This window comes from Elephas maximus, chromosome 5 (genome assembly GCF_024166365.1).
Source record: "Elephas maximus indicus isolate mEleMax1 chromosome 5, mEleMax1 primary haplotype, whole genome shotgun sequence".
In the NCBI taxonomy this organism is placed as follows: domain Eukaryota; kingdom Metazoa; phylum Chordata; class Mammalia; order Proboscidea; family Elephantidae; genus Elephas; species Elephas maximus.
In genome coordinates this window covers 4,133,648-4,158,507 of record NC_064823.1, presented here as the reverse complement: position 1 = coordinate 4,158,507, position 24,860 = coordinate 4,133,648, and the positions used below count along the sequence as shown (strand labels likewise).

Below are 24,860 nucleotides of genomic sequence, written 5' to 3'. Positions count from 1 at the left end.
AGTACCTAAATAATAGAAGTGGGGGGGAGACGGGGAGGTTGGAAAGAAATCTAAGAGTAATTCAAGAAAATTTCCTAGGGATGAAGGATATGAGTTGCCTGTTTCAAAGAACTCAAGAACTCACTAGGTGCCTAGTACAAAAAATTAAGGGAGACCTACAATGAGACACACTATTGTGAAACATCACAATACTACAAACAAAAAGAAGATTCTAAAGCTTCTGGAAAGAAAACAGAGGTCACATAAGAGGATCAAGGCTCAGAACGACTTAAGTTTTCAAACTAGTCACACAGGAAGCGAGATGACAATGAAGCAATTTCTTCAAAATTATTTAGAAAAATTATTTCCAACCTAGAATTCTTTACCCAGTCAACCATCTTATGAAAATAGAAGATTTTCTCAGACATGAAAGATTTCAAAACATTTACCACCCGTGTATCCCTTATTAAGAAGCAAGTGGGAGTACCACTACTGAACATTTTGATCAAAGATTCTATAGAAGAATCCTGATCAAAAGGGGGGAAATGCAGACCAAAATTCTGAATGTTAATGAACTCCAGACTTCCCAGAGCCATGAAGGTTGAATGAGCCACTGAAACTACTGACCTGAGATATCTTTTTTATGTGTGCTTTAGGTGAAAGTTTACAGCTCAGGTCAATCTCTCATATACAAATTTATACACACATTGTTATGTGATACTACCTGCAATCCCTACAACATAACAGCACACTCTCCCTTTCCATCCCAAGTTTCTTGTGTCCATTCAACCAGTTCCTCTCCCTTCCTGCCGTCTCACCCTGCCTCCAGGCAGGTGCCACCCATTTTGACCTGAGATAATCTTTAAACCTAGCTGAAAATATCCCCTGAGGTCTTCTTAACACCAAACAATAGTTTAACTAGTTAAAAATGTCTGCCTTGAGCATTATGCTCCTTTAAAAACTATCTATATGGGATCAAACTGATAACAGCAGATAGGAATCTTAGGGAACAGTGAATTAATGAGGAAGGAACAACTCAGAAAGGGAGCGTGACAAAAGGCTGCACAAATGTAATCAATGTCACTAAATGGTACATGTAGAACCTACTGAATTGGTTATGTTTTGCTGTGCATATTCTCAACAACAGCAAATTAAAGAAAAAAAAAAGCAGCAGCAGCAAGTGGAGAATGTATTCTATCAAAACAAGAGAGTAAATTTTTTAAAGAAGATGATTTTGGATACCAGATATGGGAAACATAACAACAGGAGAGACAACAGCAGTCTTCACGAGAATGGTGAAGGAAGGCTTCCGGATACCAATTATACACCAGATATAAAGGGCAACCAGTCCAGATTGTAGCAAGGTGACTCCTGAAACAGCAGGATGAGCTGCCATCACCAAGACAGCCATTGCCCATACTCCTAAGGACAGAATGTCCAGATAAGCCTGGACATTTACTCATATTTGGCTTTCTTTGATGCAGCTACTCCTTCCTCCTTGCCCTGATTGATGCTAGATCAGTTGAGAACACTTATTTCACCTCCCAGATGACTTATGCTTTGACTTACTCCTAAGTGTTGGATGAAGACTACAATGACCTAACAAACAAAAAAACAGAACAGCACTGTAATAAGCAAGGGTCATGGTGGGCAAATTCCACCCTCATGGCTAACTGCGAGTTAAAGATCAGCATAAATTCAATTCCCAACTGGAAATGCATCGAGGACTCACTTCTCTATCCTCATTGTCAGCAATTCCAAGCAACACTCTCTCATCCTCAGCCACCTAGGGCTAGGACAGGTGGTACTGGCTATAAGCTTGGTGGTCCCCAGCCTCCTAACTTATGAACTGTCAGCCCCTTCTCGCTCTCATACCAAGCCACCTGGAGCTAGATGAGAGCACACAAGTTAAAAGGACACAGTCTTTCAGATTGCCGAACTGTTGTTGTTGTTGTTAGGTGCCGTTGAGTCGGCTCCGACTCATAGCGACTCTATGCACAAAAGAACGAAACACTGCCCGGTCCTGCACCATCCTCACAAGCGTTGTTATGCTTGAGACCATTGTTGCAGTCACTGTATCAATCCACCTCGTAGAGGGTCTTCCTCTTTTCGGCTGACCCTGTACTTTGCCAAGTATGATGTCCTTCTCCAGAGACTGATCCCTCCTGACAACATGTCCAAAGTATGTAAGACACAGTCTCGCCATCCTTGCCTCTAAGGAGCATCCTGGTTGTACTTCTTCCAAGACAGATTTATTCGTCCTTCCAGCAGTCCACAGTATATGCGATATTCTTTGCCAACACCACAATTCGAAGGCATCAATAATTCTTTGGTCTTCCTAATTCACTGTCCAGCTTTCACATCCATATGATGCAACTGAAAATACTATGGCTTGGGTCAGCCGCACCTTAGTTTTCAAGTTGACATCTTTGCTCTGCAACACTTTCAAGAGGTCCTTTGTGGCAGATTTACCCAATACAACGCATCTTTTGAGATTTCTTGACTGCTGTTTCCATGGCTGTGTATTGTGGATCCAAGTAAAATGAAATCCTTGACAACTTCAATCTTTTCTCCGTTTATCACGATGTTACTCATTGGTCCAGTTGTGAAGATTTTTTTTTTCTTTATGTTGAGATGCAATCCATACTGAAGGCTGTGGTCTTTGATCTTCATTAGTAAGTGCTTCAAGCCCTTTTCACTTTCAGCAAGCAGGGCTGTGTCATCTGCATAACGCAGGCTGTTAATGAGTCTTCCTCCAATGCTGATGCCCCGTTCTTCTTCATATAGTCCATCTTCTCGGATTATTTGCTCTGCTATACAGATTGAATAGATACGGTGAAAGAATACAACCCTGGCGCACACCTTTCCTGACTTTAAACCAATCAGTATCCCCTTTTCTTGATCTATGTAAAGGTTCCTCATGAGCACAATTAAGCGTTCTGGAATTCCCATTCTTTGCAACGTTATCCATAATTTGTTGTGATCCACACAGTCCAAAGCCTTTGCGCAGTCAATAAAACACAGGTAAACATCCTTCTGGTATTCTCTGCTTTCAGCTAGGATTCACCTGACATTAGCAATGATATCCCTGGTTCCACGTCCTCTTCTGAAACCAGCCTGAATTTCTGGCAGTTCCCTGTAGATATACTACTACAGCCGTTTTTGAATGATCTTCAGCAACATTTTGCTTGCGTGTAATATTGATATTGTTCTATAATTTCCACATTTGGTTGGATCACCTTTCTTGGGAATAGGCATAAATATAGATCTCTTCAAGTCAGTTGGCCGAGAAGCTGTCTTCCATATTTATTGACATAGGTGAGTGAGCACCTCCAGCGCTGCATCCGTTTGTTGAAACATCTCAACTGATATTCCATCAAATCCTGGAACCCTGTTTTTCGTCAATGCCTTCAGAGCAGCTTAGACTTCTTCCTTCAGTAACATCAGTTCCTGATTATATGCTACCTCTTGAAATGGTTGAACAGCAACTAATTCTTTTTGGAATAATGACTCTGTGTATTCCTTCCATCTTCTTTTGACGCTTCCTGCGTCATTTAATATATTCCCCATGGAATCCTTCACTATTGCAACTTGAGGCTTAAATTTTTTCTTCAGTTCTTTCAGCTTGAGAAATGCCCAGCATGTTCTTCCCTTTTGGTTTTCCATTTCCAGCTCTTTGCACATGTCATTATAATACTTTGTCTTCTCGAGCCACCCTTTCAAATCTTCTGTTCAGCTCTTTTACTTCATCATTTCTTCCTTTTGCTTTAGCTGCTCGATGTTTCAGAGCAAGCTTCAGATTCTCCTCTGACATCCATCTTGGTCTTTTCTTTCTTTCCTGTCTTTTCGGTGACCTCTTACTTTCTTCATGGATGATGTCCTTGATGTCATGCCACAACTCGTCCAGTCTTTGGTCACTGGTGTTCAATGCATCAAATCTATTCTTGAGATGGTCTCTAAATTCAGGTGGGATATACTCAAGGTCATATTTTGGCTCTTGTGGACTTGCTCTGATTTTCTTCAGTTTCAGTTTGAACTTGCAGAGGAGCAATTGATGGTCTGTTCCACAGTCGGCCCCTGGCCTTGTTCTAACTGATGATATTGAGCTTTTCCATCGTCTCTTTCCACAGATGTAGTCAGTTTGATTTCTATGTGCTCCGTCTGGCGAGGTCCATGTGTATAGTCACTGTTTATGTTGGTGAAAGAAGGTATTTGCAATGAAGAAGTCGTTGGTCTTGAAAAATTCTAACATTCGATCTCCAGCACTGTTTCTATCAGCAAGGCCATATTTTCCAACTACTGATCCTTCTTCTTTGTTTCCAACTTCCGAATTAAAATCACCAGTAATTATCAATGCATCTTGATTACATGTTCGATCAATTTCAGACTGCAGCGGCTGATAAAAATCTTCTATTTCTTCATCTTTGGCCCTAGTGGTTGGTGCGTATATTTGACTAATAGTTGTATTAACTGGTCTTCCTTGTAGGCGTATGGATATTATCCTATAACTGACACCATTGTACTTCAGGATAGAACTTGCATTTTTTTTGACGATGAATGCAACACCATTCCTCTTCAAGCTGTCATTCCCAGCATAGTAGACTATATGATTGTCTGATTCAAAACGGCCAATACCAGTCCACTTCAGTTAACTAATGCCTAGGATATCAATGTTTATGCATTCTATTTCATTTTGGACGACTTCTAATTTTCCTAGATTCTTACTTCGTACATTCCAGGTTCCGATTATTAATGGATGTTTGCAGCTGTTTCTTCTCATTTTGAGTCGTGCCACATCAGCAAATGAAGGTCCCGAAAGCTTCACTCCATCCACATCATTAAGGTCGACTCTACTTGGAGGAGGCAGCTCTTCCCCAGTCATCTTTTGAGTGCCTTCCAACCTGGGGGGGCTTATCTTCCAGCACTATATCGGACAATGTTCCACTGCTATTCATAAGGTTTTCACTGGCTAATACTTTTCAGAAGTAGACTGCTGGGTCCTTCTTCCTGGTCTATCTTAGTCTGCAAGCTCAGCTGAAACCTGTCCTCCGTGGGTGACCCTGCTGGTATCTGAATACTGGTGGCATATCTTCCAGTATCACAGCAACGTGCACGCCCCCACAGTACGACAAACTGACAGACACATGAGGAGATTGCCAGATAGGCAGACAAAAGTCCCTGCTGGCTCTCTCTGCCCCTGTGGGTTTCCATAATTTCCTGGAATGAATCACAGAATTTACAGTGGTTAAGAGCTCAGGCTGCTAACCAAAAGGTCGCCAGTCCAAATCCACCAGCCAGTCTTTGGAAGCCCTACAGGGCAGTTCAGCTCTGTCCTATGGAGTTGCTATGTATGAGTTGGAATCAACTCTACAGCAGCAGGTTTGGTTTAGTTTTGGCTAACTATAAGGCCTGGTCCCTCCTGATAATGTGTCCCAAGCACATCAGATGAAGATTCATATCGTTACTTCTAAGGAGCATTCTGGCTGTATTTCTTCCAAAACAGATTTGTTTGTTCATCTGGCAATTTATGGTATATTCAATATTCTTCACCAACACCACAATTAAAAGGCATCAATTCTTATCTGGTCTTCCTTATTCATCATCTAGCTACTGCATGCATATGAGGCAACTGAAAATACTACGGCTTGGGTGAAACCTTGGTGGCGTAGTGGCTAAGAGCTATGTCTGCTAACAAAAAGGTCAGGACTTCGAATCTACCAGGCACTCCCTGGACACTCTATGGGGCAGTTCCACCCTGTCCTACAGGGTTGCTATGAGTCGCAATCAACTCAACAGCAACAGGTTTTTTTTTTTTTTTTTTTAATGGCTTGGGTCAGGCACACCTTAGTCCTCAAAGCGGTATCTTTGCTTTTCAACACTTTAAAGAGGTCTTTTGCAGCATATTTGCCCAATGTAATACGTCATATGTTTCTTAACTGCTGCTTCCATGTGCACTGATTGTGGATCAGAGTAAAATGAAATCCTTGACAACTTCAATATTTTCTCCATTTATCATGATGTTGCTTACTGGTCCAGTTGTGAGAATTTTTGTTTTCTTTATGCAGAGGTGTCATTCATATTGAAAGCTGTAATCTTTGATTTGTAAGTGCTTAAGTCTTCACTTTCAGCAAGCAAGACTGTGTCGTCTGTGTGTCGTAGGTTGTTGATGAGTCCTCCTCCAATCCTGATGCCGTATTCTTCTTCATACAGTCCAGCTCCTCAGATTTGCTCGGCATACATAATGAATAAGTATGGTAAAAGGATACAACCCTGAAGCATACCTTACCTGATTTTAAACTATATAATATCCCCTTGTTCTGTCTGAATGACTGCCTCTTGGTCTATGTACAGGTTCTACATGAGCACAATTAAGTGTTCTGAAATTTCCATTCTTTGCAATATTATCCATAACTTGTTATGATCCACACAGTCAAATGCCTTTGCATAGTCAATAAAAATAGGTAAACATCTTTCTGGTATTCCCTGCTTTCAGCCAAGATCCACCTGACATCAGCAGCGATATTCCTTGTTCCACTTCTTCTTCTCAAACTGGTTTAAACTTCTGGCAGTTCCCTATTGAGGTACTGCTGCAACCGTTTTTTAATTATCTTCATCAAAATTTTACTTGCATGTGATATTAACGATATTGTTCGATAATTTCTGCGTACTGTTGGATCACCTTTCTTTGGAATGGACACAAATATGGATCTTTTTCAGTCAGCTGGCCATAGCTATTTTCCGAATTTCTTGACATACAGACAAGTGGGCACTTTAGCACTGCATCTGTTTGTTGAAACATCTCAGTTGTTATTCCATCAGTTCCTGGAGGCTTGTTTTTCACCAATGCCTTCAGTGCAGCTTGGATTTCTTCCTTCAATACCATCGGTTCTTGATCACACATATGCTACCTCCTAAAATGGCTGAACACCTGTTTATACGTATCTTTTATAAATATAATTACCAATTTATTATAACCAGAAAGGATGTAAAAGAAAAGGCTTAGGGCGAGCTTCAGGAGGGGTCCCAGGGCTGAGCTCCCATTTCCCCAGGGGACATGCTTACCCAGGCTTACCCTCCTGGGAGCAGATGTTCACTCTCTCCAACCCGGAAGTGTCCCCCCTCACTCCATGCCTCCCAAAGCTTTTACTGGCCTTACCATTTTGGGGGGTGGAGGCGAGGTAAGCCTCTGTTCTTGTTGTCTCAGGAACCCAGGACAGAAAGCCAAATTGCTTTCTGCATCTCACAAGCACTGTCTTCATGTGCCCATAAACCTGCTAAACGAACATGCAATACCTGATCCATACTACAGCACTGCCAAGTAACTGACCAGGATGCCCCTGTGTATGTAAGTCGGAACAGGTACAGCTCTTATCTAATGTCAGTTAATCAAATGTTTGTCGTAGTATATAGTGTACCTTTTTACGCATAAAAGCATTAAAGAAACACTTCCAGATACACTAAAACATCTTTAACATAATAATACAATTAGTAATAATGTTTTGAGGCACGCCTCAAAGTAGCACCCGTTTGTTATTACCAGCCATTTTTACTAATAGGCTTTAGGGGGTTGGTCTGTAATTGCTGGTTGCAGTAAGTCAAATGTTAAGTCTGATGTTCCTAACCGAGGATGTTCCTGCCTTGCCTGTAGGGTGTTTTCAACCAATCGCTTTTGAGATATTACAAGCAGATTTGATGTGGAAAGAAGGAAACACAAACGGAGAAAGACTGATGCCATGTGGAGATAAACAAGAAAGAGAAAAGGATTTTCCCCCAGAGACAACAGAGAAAGGCTTTCCTCAGGGCCACTTCCCTGAATTTGGACTTCTAGCCTCCTAAACTGTGACAAAATTTCTGTTAAATTAGCCACCCACTTACAGTATTTGTTATAGCAGCACTAGGAAACTAAAACAGTAATGTATATTCTTTTTTGTTATTCTTAAACAGTATGTATTTTATACGCTCTTCATTTTGTTTGAAACATGCCACAAATAAGTTTTAAATAAATTACAAAAAGATGAACTGAATTAAAAAAAATAAAAAGGACACGCTGAATGGTACACTGAATTTCTACTCTCTGTAATGCAAAAACAGTGAGTCTAATTTTTTTTAATAATTTTTATTGTGCTTTAAGTGAAAGTTTACAAATCAAGTCAGTCTCTCACACAAAAACCCATATACACCTTGCTACACACTCCCAATTACTCTCCCCCTAATAAGACAGCCCACTCTCTCCCTCCACTCTCTCTTTCCGTGTCCATTTCGCCAGCTTCTAACCCCCTCCACCCTCTCATCTCCCCTCCAGGCAGGAGATGCCAACACAGTCTCAAGTGTCCACCTGATCCAAGAAGCTCACTCCTCACCAGCATCCCTCTCCAACCCATTGTCCAGTCCAATCCATGTCTGAAGAGTTAGCTTCGGGAATGGTTCCTGTCCTGGGCCAACAGAAGGTCTGGGGGGCCATGACCACCAGGGTCCTTCCAGTCTCTGTCAGACCATTAAGTCTGGTCTTTTGAGAATTTGGGGTCTGCATCCCACTGCTCTCCTGCTCCCTCAGGGGTTCTCTGTTGTGGTCCCTGTCAGGGCAGTCATCAGTTGTAGCTGGGCACCATCTAGTTCTTCTGGTCTCAGGATGATGTAGTCTCTGGTTCATGTGGCCCTTTCAGTGAGTCTAACTTTTTAATACTAAAAAAAAAAAAATTATGTCCTGCAGATTGGATACACTAACAATTGAATACTCTGTTTCTTGGCTCAGCTCTACAACTACGACCTACAGGTAGTAAGTACCACCTGGCTATAAAATAGTTGCTTCACGGGATAGGTGAAGACTGATGAGTTACTCAAGAGAGCAACATGACGACTGGCACTGGGACTAGTGTTGATCCAAAGAATGAATACTTCATTTATGTATCTAGTCAATTCACTAAGGTTCTGTCCTCAGCATCTCCTTTCTTTTCACTCCATACTACCTTCGCAAGCAAGCCCACCCATTCTTAATGGTTTCAAATAGCACCTCTATGCTGATGATTACTAAATATTTATCCTCTGCCCTGATCCATCTCCTGAACCCTAGGACCAAATAGGAATATCTAGCCAACACTGTAAGCTTAATGTGCCTAAATGGAACAAATTATCATATCAACATCTCTTTCTGTCCTTCTCCTCTGTGTTCTTCTCTAAACCTCAGTTTTGTATTTTAAAAAAGTGATTACAATAATATTCATACCTCTCAAAGTCCCTTGAAAATTAAAAGAGATAAAATGCACTAAGTACTTAGCACAGTGTCCAGCACAGAGTAAGTACTCAATTTTTATTACTATATTCTAACAATCATAACGGTATTCAAACCTGCTACTTGCCCTGAACTTTAGAGGGCATCTTTTCACATTACAGTCAGACCTGCTCACGTTACTTCTCTGCACAAAAAGCGTTAATGACTCCCCATTTGTCTAAAAGTTTAACATACCAACCACTGGCTTCACTGCTCTTGGAAATATTAACCCCAACCCATTTTTATAGCCTTATTTCCTACTGTTTGACTACCGGCTTTGCCCCTAATTCCCAAATATGCAAGCCTCCAAGACTTTTGTTAATGTTAGTTTGTAGCCTGGAATTAGTTCCACATCTGTCTAAATCATTTCCATACACTGAAGGCCCAGTTCTAGGGAGTCTTCTATAATTTCTCAATCTGAATCAATTTTTCCTTCCCAAATACTTCTAGAACAAGTTGTTTGCCTAATATTAACACTTTTCATTGTCCCATATTTGTAATTATCTGTTTACATACCCAACTCTCGTCTAGATAGTAAGACGTTTGATAGCAAGAGTCCATATCTTAGTCGATTTTTATGTCCTCCTCAACAACATGCACTTCATATAAACCAAAGTACTACCTAAGTAATTGTAACTTGGTTCAAAGTAAGACAAAACTCAACAAACTTTAGCAGGTATTTATAGGCTCAACATAGAGTCCCTGGGTAGCACAAATAGTTAAGTGCTAGCCTACTAGCCAAAATGTTGGCAGTTCAAGCCCACCCAGATGTGCCTCAAAAGACAGGCCTAGAGATCTGCTTACAAAAGACCACAGCCTTGAAAACTCTATGCACCAGTTCTACTCTGTACATCTGGGGTCACCATGAATCCAAACTGGCTTGACGGCAACTACCGTATTTTTACACAACTTCTACATTTGTTTGCCAACCATGCCTTCCCCTCAACAAGGTATTTTCGTAAGCGCCACTATACCAATTTTTTTTCATACGTTGCTGTAAAAAAAAATTAGCATAGCATGCTTATGAAAATACCTCACAGGGGGAGGGCATGGTTGGCACACATCATTTGGGTAAAAATATGGTTAACAATAAGACAGACTCAATATTTGCTAATTTATGATAGTAACTTCGTGAGCGGTTTCTTTGCTAAATGATACAGAACAGACACCATTAAGTGCAGATATGTAGTTAAGTATTTTTTTGTATTGCGAAAAGGAGTTAGTTATTTTTACTGGAGGGAGGGGTAGAAGAGAAAGGAATCAAGAGTCTTTGTTTTATAATAAAATAGCAAACAACATGTCCACTAGGTTATTTTACCTAGGATTACTATCACCTTGTTCAAGTCACCAAAATATGTAATAGTAAAAAACACGAAATCCAGATTCACTGGGTCTTGTTTAGCACTACCTACCTAGCTCCCTATAAGCTAGGACTGCCAGACTTAGCAAATAAAAATACAGGACATCCAGTTAAATTTAAATTTCAGATAAACAATAGTTACTATTTCCCATGTGACACTTGGGACACACTCATAGTAAAAAATTATTTGTTATTTATGTGAAATTTAAGTTTAACTAGGCATCCTGTATTTTATCTGGCAACTTCACCATAAGCACTAACAGTGATCTCAAAACCTTCCATTTAAGGACAGATTCTTAGTTTAAAGAGGCAAGACAAGGCCAATTCTTTCGGTTAGCAGCTGAGCATTTCTCTTTAACGCTGAGCAGAATTCCTTTGTATGGCTGTACCAACTCTATATCCATTCACCTGTCTTCATATGGCTATTATGTTCTTATGAGCATTCCTTTCATTCCCTTCCATTCTATACTTACCTAGGAGTCAAATTACCAGATCTTTTACTACGTGTGTATTTAATCCTAAAAGAACTGTTAAATTATTTTCCAGAGTGGTTATATCATTTTACATTGCCACTAGGAATGTACAAGAGTTTTGGCTGCTCTACATCCTTTCCAAAACACACAATCATATTCACCATTCTATGTGTATCGCAGCATCTCTTTGTGGTTTTAATTTGTATTTCCCTGATGGCTATACTATTGATCATTTTTATAAGTGCTTATTGGCCACTCATGTAAGTGTGTTAAATCTTTTGGCCATTTTAATGGGTAGTCTCCAACTTACTCAGTTGTATGAGGTCTTTATATATTCTTAAATACATGTTCCTTGCCAGAATATGTATTGTAACTATTTTCTTCCAATTTTTGGTTTGGCAAGAAACGAAATTATCATTTTCTTAATGGAGTTTTTTAAAAGAGCAGATGTTTTTCATTTAAATGATGCCTAATTCATCATTTTTTTCTTTTAAAGTCATGCTTTTTGCGCTCAAGCTAGGAAATCGTTGCCTATTTAAAGACAGAGAAAATTTCTCCTGTGCTTTCTTCCAGAAATTTTTATATCTTTAAATCTAAATTTATGATCAATTTTGAGTTATTGTGTATTATATGAGAAAAGACTGTGGTTAATTTATTTGAATGTGGATATCAAGTGTTCCAACATCATTTGTTGAAGACTATTTTTCCTCCATAGAATTACCTCTGCACCATTATTGAAAACCAATCAGCCATACATGTGTATATTATGTTCTATTGATCTACATGTTTATTGGTATGCTAATACCACACTGTCACAATTACTGGAGCTTTATACTATGCATTTAAATACGGTGTATAAACTCTCCAGCTTTGTTCTTAACTATAATAAATGCTGTATCTCTCCATTTATTTAGGTCTTTTTTAATTTCTCTCGAAAATGTTTTATAGTTTTCTACGAGTATACAGGTCTTTCACATATTTTATTAAACTTATCCCTACATTTTTTGATGTCCTATTAAATACCGTTGTTTTTAAATCTCATTTTTCAATTGTTTATAGCTAAAAAAAACAACGGTATTTAATAGGACATTTTTTGATGTCCTATTAAATACCGTTGTTTTTAAATCTCATTTTTCAATTGTTTATAGCTAGTATATATAAATACAATTGATTTTTACATATTGATCTTGTATCCTCTGGCTTCCCTATATTTATTAGTACTAGCAGCTGTTGCAGAGACACGGTAAGATTTTCTATGTACGTGATCATATAATTAGAAATAAAGACAGTTTTCCTTTCCAGTCTGTGGGTTTTTTATTTATTTGTCTTGGTATGCCAATGCAATGCTGTAATAGAAATGGTCAGAGAGGACATCCTTACCTTAAATGCCTTAAAATGAAAATATTCAGTCTTTCATCATTAAATATAATGTTGGTAATGGGTATTTTACAATTGACTTTATCAGGCTGAAGAAGGTGTCTTTCATTATTACTTTAGGGAGTTAGTATAATGAATAAGTGTTCAATTTTGCAAATGGGTTTTTAGTAGCCACAGATATGATTACACTTTTTTCTTTTTTATTCAGTTCATATGTTTGCCCATAAGCTGGTCTGGAAGACTGAAAAGATTCCAAGCAAACAAGAAAAAGAATCCAGAGTACAGAATATGCAGACTGATAACTCAGTCATGCTAACAGACCACTGTATTAGTACTAAGAATCAATAACAGCAGCATCTTTCATAGAAAATAGAGAAAACACATTTTTTTAATGCCATAAATGCTCCATTTTCCAATCTCATCTCTGGATCAATATTTGTCCTTTATTGTGACAATATTGTTATAATTTAGATCCCTTCTAATATTCAGTCTTTATTGAGTGATACTAGAAGTTCACTTATTTCTGTTACTGTTACTATCTACTCCCATCTCTTAGTCATCAATGTTATCAATAACAGAAAAATAACAATATGTGCTAATGGTTCAAAAGTCTACATGTATAATGATTTATTAATTATACAAATTAATAAGTATATGTAATAGATTAAAATGATGGATCCCCACACTGAATTAGATATATCGCCAAGAACCAGAGATGACAAGTAAAGTGAATGCAAAATTCTATTTCAGATTAGTCTAATGTAGGTTTTTAGGTACAGTATATATCTACACAACTCTATAATCCACAACAATACATCTTATTAGGGATTTAAGTCTCTTTCAGCTAGTATTATGGCGTTATTTCTTTCAATTTTTTTCTTCAAGTTTCATTCTAATATATACACATTCTAATCAACTCTTTTTTTTTTTTAATCAACTCAGGTGAGCCCTACAGTAATTTCTTCCACCTTCTATTACCCAAATTATAAGAAGATACATGACAGGCACATATACAATTTCATGCACTGTACATTTCTACTCTCAAATAGTTTGCCATTAATTTCAAAATTAGTTCATGCATTGATTTCTATGAACAAAACAGAAATGTAATAAATTCAATGTCTAACCTCATGATTTTCTACTCCGTTGCTGGAAAGCTCCAACACAGAACCTCCACTGTCAACCACTGCTGATGTCATTGTTTATTCCCTGAGGAAGCTCCAAGCGTTATTAATCAATGTAATTAAAAGTTCATGGACACTTGCCAGTGTTACAGGTTTGCATTGTTTTTAAAGTCAATAGTGATGGACTGGAATATTTATCCAAAAATCCAGTCTTCTAAAGATGATGAACCAGAGAGCCTAAAAAGAGGAAGAATTTGAAAAGTTATAAAAAATACATACAGAAAGATATACAGTGCAATCCAACTTTTAACATTTTTTTTAAACTAAGAAAAAAATATGCTTATATAGCTCTGGGTCAAAAGAGGGCAGTAATGAACATTCTATGTCTCAGAGTTAATAATATTCAGGCTCGTGAACATACTGTAATAAATTCTTACCAAGCTATGGCACTGCAATGATAGTATGATGATATTTACATGCTAAAAAATAAAATATTACAACATTCTCCCTTTATGAAGATGTAATTCTATTCCCAAAATACTTTGGTAGAAATTTCAAAAGTCTTTCATGTATTAAAAACATAAAAAGTGCTAAATTAAGACAACTTCTAAAACTGTCTAACAAATTAAAAGATTTATTGGTTTGTAAATATTTCATTCTTCTTTGGCTCATTTGATTTGCTTGTTTGAACAATATAACTAGAACTGTCTTTTGCTTATGGCAGCAATCTCATTTTGTATTCACACTTTGAATACAGATTATAAAACAGATTAATTTGAGTTGCTTATAATTTCAAATAGAGTAGGTTGAAAACAAAGTAACAAAACCACCTGGAACGCCTCTGATATTACTTTACCATTGTTTTTACAATAATTATTTTGCTATTGGTCCAAAATGCAATATATCAAATGGTTTCAAGTAAGCATAATTCAAGCTGTTTTTCCCCTTGAAGAGATGAATGTCAATATATACATCTGGATGCTTATATTAAATTACTCTTGAAAGACTGTATTTTATTCGATTTTCTTGTACAAAGAAATTAGAGTTTTTTTCTAACAGGAATTTTTTCATACGGAAGTTTTAAATGCAGAAAAATTAAGTATATTTAAAGAAAAAGAGAATTATTTCTCTACTAAATGATTCCATATAACACTATGTCCTTACATTAAGTTTGACTAATGGCATCACACAAATGTAGACATAAAGTAATAAAGAATTTTCATAAACATAAAAAGAAAAACCTGAGGGGGAAAAAAGGCAGAAATTTCACCTCCCTACCTAAGATCCACTCAGTACTATGAGTCTGATATCATCAGAAAATGAGATAAGACGTATTTGTACCTTCAGAAGAAAAATTAAGAGAAATCCATGGTCCCGTTTTAGCATATAAAGTAACAACTATTTCCAATTTGTTTTCAAAAAACACAGATAATAATAGCAGAAATAGATTTTACTCACAATTTGGATGTTAAGTAGTTTAAGCATCCTCCACTACTTTCACAACTCGGCAAGAGCTAAAATCGGAACCAGCAGTTCTTTGGAACTACTAGTGGAAGAGGAAAAAGAGAATATTAATATAATTCTATTCAAAAATATTCTGTCCAGAGTAAGTATGATTCAGATAATATGTACTTATTATAATAAATTATACACATAATGATACACATTTACATAGCGAACACAATAAATATTTCTAGGTTATTGAGGAATCAGAAGTTTTTTTTCTACTTTTAATAATAATTTTATTAGAAGTTTTTAATAAAACTTAAAATGTCAAGTCAGCGCTAAATAAGGACAAACCCAACATTAATTGCCTATGCCCTGTATTATGAGCTACATTTCAATCAACCCACAGATGTTTTAACAAATGGTTTCAAATATAATCTCTCTTCTCCAGGAATATAAAATCAAGTTTAAAAAAGACCACTAACGAAAAGAACAGACTTAATGGTCTGACTGAGACTGGCGGGACCCCAGAGATCATGGCCCCCGGACTCTCTGTTAGCCCAAAGCTAAAACCATCCCTGAAGCCAACTCTTCAAACAAAGGTTAGACTGGACTATAAGACATATGATGATACTGGTGAGGAGTGTGCTTCTTGGCTCAAGTAGACACATGAGACTGGGTGGGCCGCTCCTGTCCAAAGGCGAGATGAGAAGGCAGAAAGGGACAGGAGCTGGATGAGTGAGTGGACACAGGAAATACAGGGTGGAGAGGAGGAGTGTGCTGTCACGTTATAGGGAGAGCAACTAGGGTCATGTAACAATGTGTATGGGTTTTTGTATGAGAAGCTGACTTGAATTGTAAACTTCTATTTAAAGCACAATAAAGACTAAATAAAAAAGACTACTAACCCAATAATTACTATAAAAAACAATGTTAATGATATTATTGCCTATTAAGTCACCTTTTTGCTCCCTCATCCCAAACTTAGCATTCATACACATCCAAACATCTCAAACCCTATTTCTACTTCCAACCCATGGCCCGATTCTGACAAGCTTCCTCAAATACCCTTTCCTCTTTCAAAGGCTAATTTACTGGATCTTGGATCCCTAGTGGAGCAGTGGTTAAGAGCTACCGCTGCTAAACAAAACACTGGCAGTTCGAATCCACCAGCCACTCCCTTAGAAACCTTACAGGGCAGCTCTACCCTGTTCTATCAGGTCGCTGTGAGTCAGAACCAACTCAGTGGCAACAAGTTTGGTTTTTGGTTGGGTACTAGATCTTAAGCCTTGCTTCACCAATTATTCCCTCTTTATCCTTAACCTCCTCTCCCTTAACACTGGCTCCTTTCCCTCAGTATATATTTTTAAGATTCCTTCATCTTAAAAATGAGAAAGTCTTCCATTAACCAGCACACCTCTCCAGCCAGAAAAAAAATCTTCTGTACTCTGTATCCACATCCTAATTTCCCAGGTACTTCTTTTACGGAAGCCTGGCATCCATCCATTCAACTGACATTTTTACTAAATTCTGGTTATCGATTCCCTCCTTGAAATATACTCTGTTTCATTGATCACTGAATGTTGATCACTCCCTCCTTGAAACTCTCTGCCAGATTAAACCCTGGTGGCATAGTGGTTAAGTGCCACGGCTGCTAACCAAAGGGTCAGCAGTTTGAATCCGCCAGGCGCTCCTTGGAAACTCTATGGGGCAGTTCTACTCTGTCCTATAGGGTCGCTATGAGCCGTAATAGACTCGAAGGCAATGCGTTTGGGTTTTTTCTTTTTTTGGTGTCTCTCTAGCTTAAAAAAAAAAAAAAAACCCACTGCCCTGGAGTCAATTCCAACTCATAGCAACCCACAGAACAGAGTAGAACTGCCTTATAGGGTTTTCAAAGCTGTAAAAACCTTTACAGAAGCAGACTGCCACTCTTCCTCCATGGACCAGCTGGTGGGTTCAAACCGCCAACCTTTTTCTGGTTACCAGCCCAGCACTTTAACCACTGCACCACCAGGCCACTCCTTTTCCATCACCTCTTGCAGACCCGCCCCTAACTTTCATGGCGCTTGAACGCAAGAGCACAAATGGAAGTCTATATACCTTATGTCTAGGTACTTCAAAGCTATATATCAAACAGACAAGCTATTAAATACTATCCTATCCTCCTAGACTGACAAATAATACTTTCTTAATAACCCGAAAGGCCATATCCTGATTACAAATTCTAGGGCTCTTTCATGTTCTGTAGGATATGCGAAGGCAAGCCCTCTCCCCTTGCCTGTGGCCTGCCTCCCTACTCTTCAACCTTTGGATCCACCCCATATCATGAGGGACCTCATATATATAAACGTGGACATCCCGGCCCCCATGTCCAACTCTGGCCACATGCTTGCAAACAGCTGCCTCCTGGCCAACTCTCAGGCCCAGGGGAGCACATACACGTAGTTATAGTCAAAGAGAGGGGAGATTAGAGAAGAGGCCTGTGAAGGGTCACGTGGGTCTAAATACTCAGAGCCTGATCTAGAAATACAGGCCAGGTGGACTAGTCCCATTAGCCCCCCAAAATCCTCATCCTATAAGGAGGGGTGTAACTATAGACCAGATGAGGCTAAGGATAGTGCTACTTTCTGTTCAACATGTAGATATTTCCAAGGTTTCATCCCTGGTCTTTTTCTCTTCTGATTCTTCATACTCTCTCCAAGCTATCTCAGTTACTCCCAGAGATTCACTCAAATCATTCTCTAAACCATTCTCACAGGCTCCAATTTGTCTAGCAGACATTCTCTTGCCTCTGCTTCTTTCTAGAATTAGATAGGGTATAAATAAATCACAGGCATCTATTGGAGGGTGTCCCAAGTACTCCATTAATTCAGTCACTCAACAAATATTAACTGAGCATTTATTTATTTTTTTTAGCACACCAGGGGCACCAAACTAAAAACCCACTGCCGTCGAGTCAATTCTAACTCATAGCTACCCTAGAGGACAGAGCAGAACTGCCCCCATCGGGTTTCCAAGCCTGTAAATCCAGACTGCTACATCTTTTCTCCCACGGAGCAGCTGGTGAGTTCAAACCACTGACCTTTTGGTTAGCAGCTGAGTGCTTTAACCACTGTGCCTCCAGGGCTCCTGCTAGGAGTATAGTATTGACTAAGACAAAAGTCCCTGTCCTTATGCATCTTGCATAGTCATGGGGAGAGAGAGAGAGAGAGAAAAAAAAAAAAAAAGAATGTCTAACATACAGTATGTAAAAAAAAAAAAAAAAAGTATGTAGACGGGGATAAAGGCTAAAGAGAAAAACCAGTAAACAGAGGGAATATTTAGCAGGGAGGTGGATTTCAGTTTCAAATTCAGTGGTCAGAGAAGAATTCTTTAAAAAAGTGATAAATGAGTAAAGACCTGAAAGAAGTAGAGAGTCATCTGTGCTAATGCCTGGGGGGAAGGGCCTTATAGTCAAAAGGAACAAAATTTAAAACCTCAAGATTTTTTTTTTTTTTCAAGAGGGAGAGTGCCTGACTAGTTCAAGGATCAGCAAGGAGGCCAGTGTGGCTGGAGTGACGCAAGCAAGGGGAAGAAGTAAAAGATGAGGACAGGAAGGTAGGAGAGGGTGGCCATGTAGACCCTTTATGAAAACTTTTGACTTTTACTCCAAGAGAGAAGAAAGGTTTTACGCAGAGGGATGACCTCATTATTAAAAAGATCCTTCAGACAGACGCTGGGTTGAGAACAGACAAGAGGACAAGAGCAGAAGCAGGGAAATCAGTTAAGAGGCTACTGCGACAAATGAGAGCAGATAGTGGCTAGGACCATAATAGTAGCTCTGGAGGTAAATGGACAAAATTTGCTAGCAGGCTGGATGTGGAGTATGAGAAAAACAAGAGTCGGGATGAAACCAAACACAGTGATCTAAGGGAGTAACCATTAAACGAAGTGAGAAAAACTTGGAGAAGTCCAACATGTCCCAAAATAAACTCATCATTTTTCCTGCTACCTCCCCAAACATACTACCTCTCCTACAGTGCCTAGTGCAGTAAGTTACCCCAATATCCACACCAGTTATCTAAAAACAAGTATCGGAAGTCAGCTAGGACTCCTTCTGCCTCGACATCATCATATTCTCTCACTCACAATTCCTTTTCATTAACCCCATATCCTCTGTCCTAGTTCAGGCCCTTATTATAATTTGTCCATACTGTTATAATAGTCTCAGAATTTGCCTCCTTGCCTCTAATCTTCCCTTGCTTCTAGTCCATCTACTACAATACCAAGAGCAGTATAAAATGGAATATAATGTCAGTTTCCTTTTAAAAATATTCAATAGTTCCTTATCATCTGCGAGATGAAATCTCGATCTCTTTACAAGCATTCTAATTTAGTAGGAAGGGGTTGGGGATGTACGTTTATTTTTCAAAAGCTCTGAAATGTTCATTCTGACATGTTCAGGTTTAAAAATCACAAACTCAACCTATGCTTCCTTGTCCAGCCGCTTCTCCCATTAATCTCTCCCCCTAACTTCATGCTCAAATTGTTTGGAGCTCTCTATACTCTTCTCTCTCTTGTCTTGAACATTCTTTTCCAGTTTCTCCGTTTAGCCAATAGCCTAGCTGTCTTACAGGTCTCAGTTTTAATACAACCTCATCCCTTCAAGGCTTAATCATTATAATTTCCTAGAATTCTCTTCCGCAATCCATATTATACACCTCCCTCCAAAAATATCATGGAAATACAACTTCCAACAGATGATTCACTTGCCACCTCCTATTAACATTATCAAACCCCACACCTATACCTGCCTTTCAGCACTTTCTAAAATACTGCTCCTCTTTATTTTTCTAGTCTTACTTCCTACTATTCTTCCAAAGGACCAGGTTTTAGAAATCTGTGTATCCACTTTTATCTTTTAAACCAGTGCTTTCATATGGTAGATACACAGTAAATATGTAATTAATGCAAAAGTAAACAAGCACGTTCCACTTAGTCAAGTATCTCCACTTGTCCCAAGTATCACACATACCGTACTCATTCCCATCTCTATCCCTTTGCTCGTCCTCTGCTCTCAACAGGGATGTTCTCTTCTTTGTTTATTCAAATCCCAACTATCCCTCAAGGACAACTTTTTTCCATACGATAGCAACGCCTCTTTCCTATCTCTTACGATACCAGTTTTTTTAATAATACTTATTAAGCACTTAGTACATGACAAACACAGCTCTAGCTAAGAAGACAAACATGAAGTCAGGACCAAGTCTTCAAACACCTTAAAGTCTAGTGAGGAGGAACACATAGAAGCAATTACAATAATGTCATAATGGAAACTGGACAAAGTAGAGTGGAAACATTAAAAAAGGAACATTCAAGTCATCCTCTGGGAGTCGACAGAGACTTCAGAGAGGCACCAATAATTCGTCTGAAATGAGAAGATGGGGTAGAAATTGGCATGGCAATGAGGGAAACAACTTTAAATAATGAAAACAAAGTGAATTCTTGGGGCAGTAGAAAACTCTGGGGCAAATGATAGCAAACCTAAGTAATACCTAGTAAAGTCTCTCCTCAGACTATAATTTAGTTACCTAGAGCACAGATCACACTCTCACCACAAACAGTATAGATCTATAATTTCACTTACATAAAATACAGAAACAGAAAAACAAAATCTATGGATGTTAGAAATCACGACACTATATTCTTGATACTATTAGCCAGGGGACCAATACCACTAATACACAAAAAATATTCAAAAATAGATGTATAAAGGTATCTTAGTTATCTAGTACTATTATAATAGAAATACCACAAGTGGATGGCTTTAATAAACACAAATTTATTCTCTCACAGTCTAAAACACTAGAAGTCCAAATTCAGGGCACTAACTGCAGGGAAAGGCTTTCACTGTTGTCTCTGGGGGAAGGTCCTCATCATTAATCTTCCCCTGGTCTAGGAGTTTCTCAGCAAGGACCCCAGGTCCAAAGGACGTGCTCTGCACCCAGCCCAGTGCTTTTTTCTTGGTGGTAAGAGGTCCCTTTCTCTCTGCTGACTGCCTTTTTCCTTTACATTTCAAAAGGGACTGACTCAAGATACAACCTGATCCTGTATATTGAGTCCTGCCTCATTAACATAACTGTCTCTAATCCTGCCTCATTAGCATCACAGAGGTTAAGATTTACAACACATAGGATAATTTCATCAGATCACAAAATGGAAGACAACCACACAATACTGGAAATCATGGTCTAACCTAGTTGACACACATTTTGGGGGAACACAATTCAATCCGTAACATTCTACCCTTTGGCCCCGCAAAATTCATTTTCTTGCCACATGTAAAACACATTCACCCCATCATATCATTCCAAAAGTCTTAAATCAACTCCAAATTCAAAATTATCTGCTACAAAATTTCTATTCATCTGTGGAACCTACAAGTTATCTGCTTCCAAAGTACAATGGTGGTACAGGCACAAGACAGACATCTTCATTACAAATGAGAGAAACTGGAGGGGAAGAGATAACAGGCACCAACCAAGTCCAAGACCCAGCAAAACAAATTACATTTGCTTTCAAGTCTTGAAAACAATCCTCTGCTCTCTGAGACCATCTAAGCAATGGCCCTGCCCTCCAGACTCTGGGTACTGGCCATGCTCTCTGGACTCTGGGTGAAGGCCCCTCGGCCTGAACTTCAGTTCCACCTTCCAGGCCCACTGTAACAGCAACTCTGCTTCCTTCCATTTGGGTGGCCCCATTGTCCCAGTCTGTCTGAATGGGGACACTATCCCCTCGGCCCCTGCAGGCCCCGTTCTTCTGACCCATGAGCATGGCAGCCCCACCCCTCAGCTCTGGGCAGCGGATTCAGCCCCATACCACCAACAATTGTGAACGGAAGTGCCACTGTGGAACTGGGTTGGTGAAGATCTGACTCTTTGAAACACAGGAGGCTGCAGTTCCACTCTTTGAGACCCAGCAGGCTGTGGTTCCACACTCTGAGACCGAGGCAACTCTGCTTCCTGTGCTCCTTGGCTCCTCAGCTTCTGCTTCCTGGTTCCTTGGCCTCTCAGCCTATCAGCCCCTTGGGCTTCCTGGGCCGGCTGGCCTCTGCCCTGCTCTGGCAAGTGTTACAAAGCTCTTTAGTCCTAGTGTTAAGTCCTGGAGGCAACCCATTCCACCAGTAAACCCTGACCAGAGGCACTCAGCTCTCTCGTTTCATGGGTTGGCAAGCCTAGCTCCTCTGATAAGTGTCCATAGGTACCCCACTCCACCAGGAAGCTTCCTGTCTGAAGGCACTCAAAATTCTTGCTCTGGGGGTTGGCTTCTGTGATGTCTCACACGGTCTCCTGGTTCTGCTGCTGCTGCAGTTTCTTTAACAAACAGAAATTGATTCTCTCACAGGGGAAGTCTTTCTCTGCCAGATCTGGGTGAAGATGCTTGTCATCAATCTTCCACTGGTCCAGGAGAGTCTCAGCACAGGGACCCGGATCCAAAGGACACACTCCACTCCTGGCTCCTCTTGCCTGGTAGTAATGAGACCCCTCTCCTCTCTGCTCCATTCTCCCTTTTGAGATATTTTAAAAAAAAAAAAAAAAAACAGCAAAGCCTAGGAAAGGATGAGAATCTGATTTCCAAAGTCACCACATTATAATAATCTGAAGCCCCCATTTTCAACAAAAAATTATAAGGCATAAAGAGAAACAGAAAAAGGATGGCCCTTTCAAAAGAACAAAATTAAGTGACAGAAGCTGTTCTCATGCAAGGCCAGATAATGGACTTCCTAGACAAAGACTTTAAAACAGTATGTCTTAGTCATCTAGTGCTGCTATAACAGAAATACCACAAGTGAGTGGCTTGAAATAAGAAAAATTTATTCTCTCACAGTCTAGTAGGCTACCAGTCCAAATTCAGGTCGTCAGCTCCAGGGGAAGGATTTCTCTGTTAGCTCTGGAGAAGGGTCCTTGTTGTCAATCTTCCCCTGGACTAGAAGCCTTTCTGCGCAGAAACCCTGGGTCCAAAGGATGATGTGCTCTGCTCTAGACACTGCTTTCCTGGTGGTGTGAGGTCCTCCTGTGTCTCTGCTCCCTTTTATCTCTTTTATATCTCAAAAGAGACTGGCTTAAGACACTAATCTTGTAGATCTCATCAATATAACAACTGCTAATCCATCTCATTAACATCATAGTGATAGGATTTACAACACATAGGAAAATCACATCAGATGACAAAATGGTAGACAATCATACAATACCGGAAAGCGTAACCTGGCCAAGTTGACAGATATTTTGGGGGGACACAATTCAATCTATGACACAGTATTAAATATGCTCAAAGAGCTAAAGGAAAACCCAGACAAAGAACTAAAGAAAATCAGAAAAAAAATACATGAACGAAATTAGAATATCAGTAAAGAGACTGAAATTATAAAAAGGAACCAAACAGAAATACTGGAGCTGAAAATAACTGAAATAAAAAATTCATCGGAAGTTATAACAGATTTGAGTAGGCAGAAGAATCAGTAAACTTGATGACAGGACAACTAAAATTATTGAGTCTGAAGAATAAAAAGAAAAAAGAGTGAAGAAAAATAAACAGAACCTAAGGAACTTGTGGGACACCATCAAAGGGACCAACACACACATTATGGGATTATGGGAGTCCCAGAAAAAGAAGAAAGGAGCAGAAAGAATATTTGAGGAAACAATGGCTGAAAACTTCCCAAAACTGACTGAAGACACGAATTTACACATCAAAGAAGCTCAAGGAAATCACAAAATCCAGTGAACTCAAAGAGATCCACATCAAAATACATTATAACTCTCAAAAACAAACAAAAAAAAGGAGTCTTGAAAACAGCGAGAGAGAAGTAAATCATCACATATAAGGGACCCCTCAGTAAGACTAAACTCCAATTTCTTCTCGGGAACCATGGAAGCCAGATGCAATGGAATGACGTATTTAACGTGTTGAAAGAAAAGAACTATCAATCAAGAATTCTATATCCAGCAGAACTGCCCTGTAAAAATGAGGGTGAAATTAAGACATTCCCCCCAGTTAAACAAAAGCTGAGTTTGTTATCACTAAATCCACAGTACAAGAAATGATACAGGAGACCTTCAGGTTGAAATGAAATGCTCCTAGATACTCAAAGCTGTATAAAGAAAGACCTTTGGTAAAGGTAAGTTCATGGGCAAATACAGAGGCCAGTTTTATTTCTGGTTTGTAACTCAGCTTATTATATACCACATGGTTTAAAGAATGGGAATCCCAGAAAACTTAACTGTGTTCATGCAGAATCTGTTCATAAACCAAGAGGTAGTGGTTAGAACAGAACGAGGGGACACTACGTGGTTTAAAGTCAGGAAAGGTGTATGTCAGCGTTGTATCCTTTCACCATACTTATTCAATCTGTATGCTGAGCAAATAATCCGAGAAGGTGCACTATATGAAGAAGAATTTGGCATCAGGATTGGGGGAAGACTCATTAACAACCTACAATATGCAGATGACACAACCCTGCTTGCTGAAACTGAAGAGAACTTGAGGCACTTACTGACGAAGATCAAAGACCACAGCCTACAGTATGGAGTGCATCTCAACATAAACAGAACAAAAATCCTCAAAACTGGACCAATAAGCCACGTCATCATAAATGGAGAAAATACTGAAGTTGTTAAGGACTTCATTTAACTTGGATCCTCAATCAGTGTCCATGGAAGTAGCCGTCAAGAAATCAGATGACGTAACGCACTGGGCAAATCTACTGCAAAAGACCTCTTCAAAGTGTTGAAAAGCAAAGATGTTACTTTGATGACTAAGGTGCACCTGACCCAAGCCATGGTATTTTCAAT

At 39.2% G+C, this 24,860-nt stretch overlaps 1 protein-coding gene across 6 annotated transcripts in view; it reads right to left on the bottom strand.

Moving 5' to 3' along the window:
- Window positions 1–24,860, bottom strand: part of ELF2 (E74 like ETS transcription factor 2) — a 127,794-nt gene that overhangs the window by 73,030 nt on the left and 29,904 nt on the right. For 5 of the 6 annotated variants that reach the window (XM_049885268.1, XM_049885263.1, XM_049885264.1 and 2 more), the window contains 2 exons: window positions 15,040–15,127; window positions 13,585–13,818 (listed from right to left, as the gene is read on the bottom strand). In XM_049885268.1, coding sequence (XP_049741225.1) covers window positions 13,585–13,656 — 72 coding nt within the window. In that variant the 5' untranslated portion in view covers window positions 13,657–13,818; window positions 15,040–15,127. Of the gene's footprint in view, window positions 1–13,584; window positions 13,819–15,039; window positions 15,128–24,860 lie in introns of those variants that run through there. The other variant, XM_049885273.1, reaches the window with a different exon arrangement.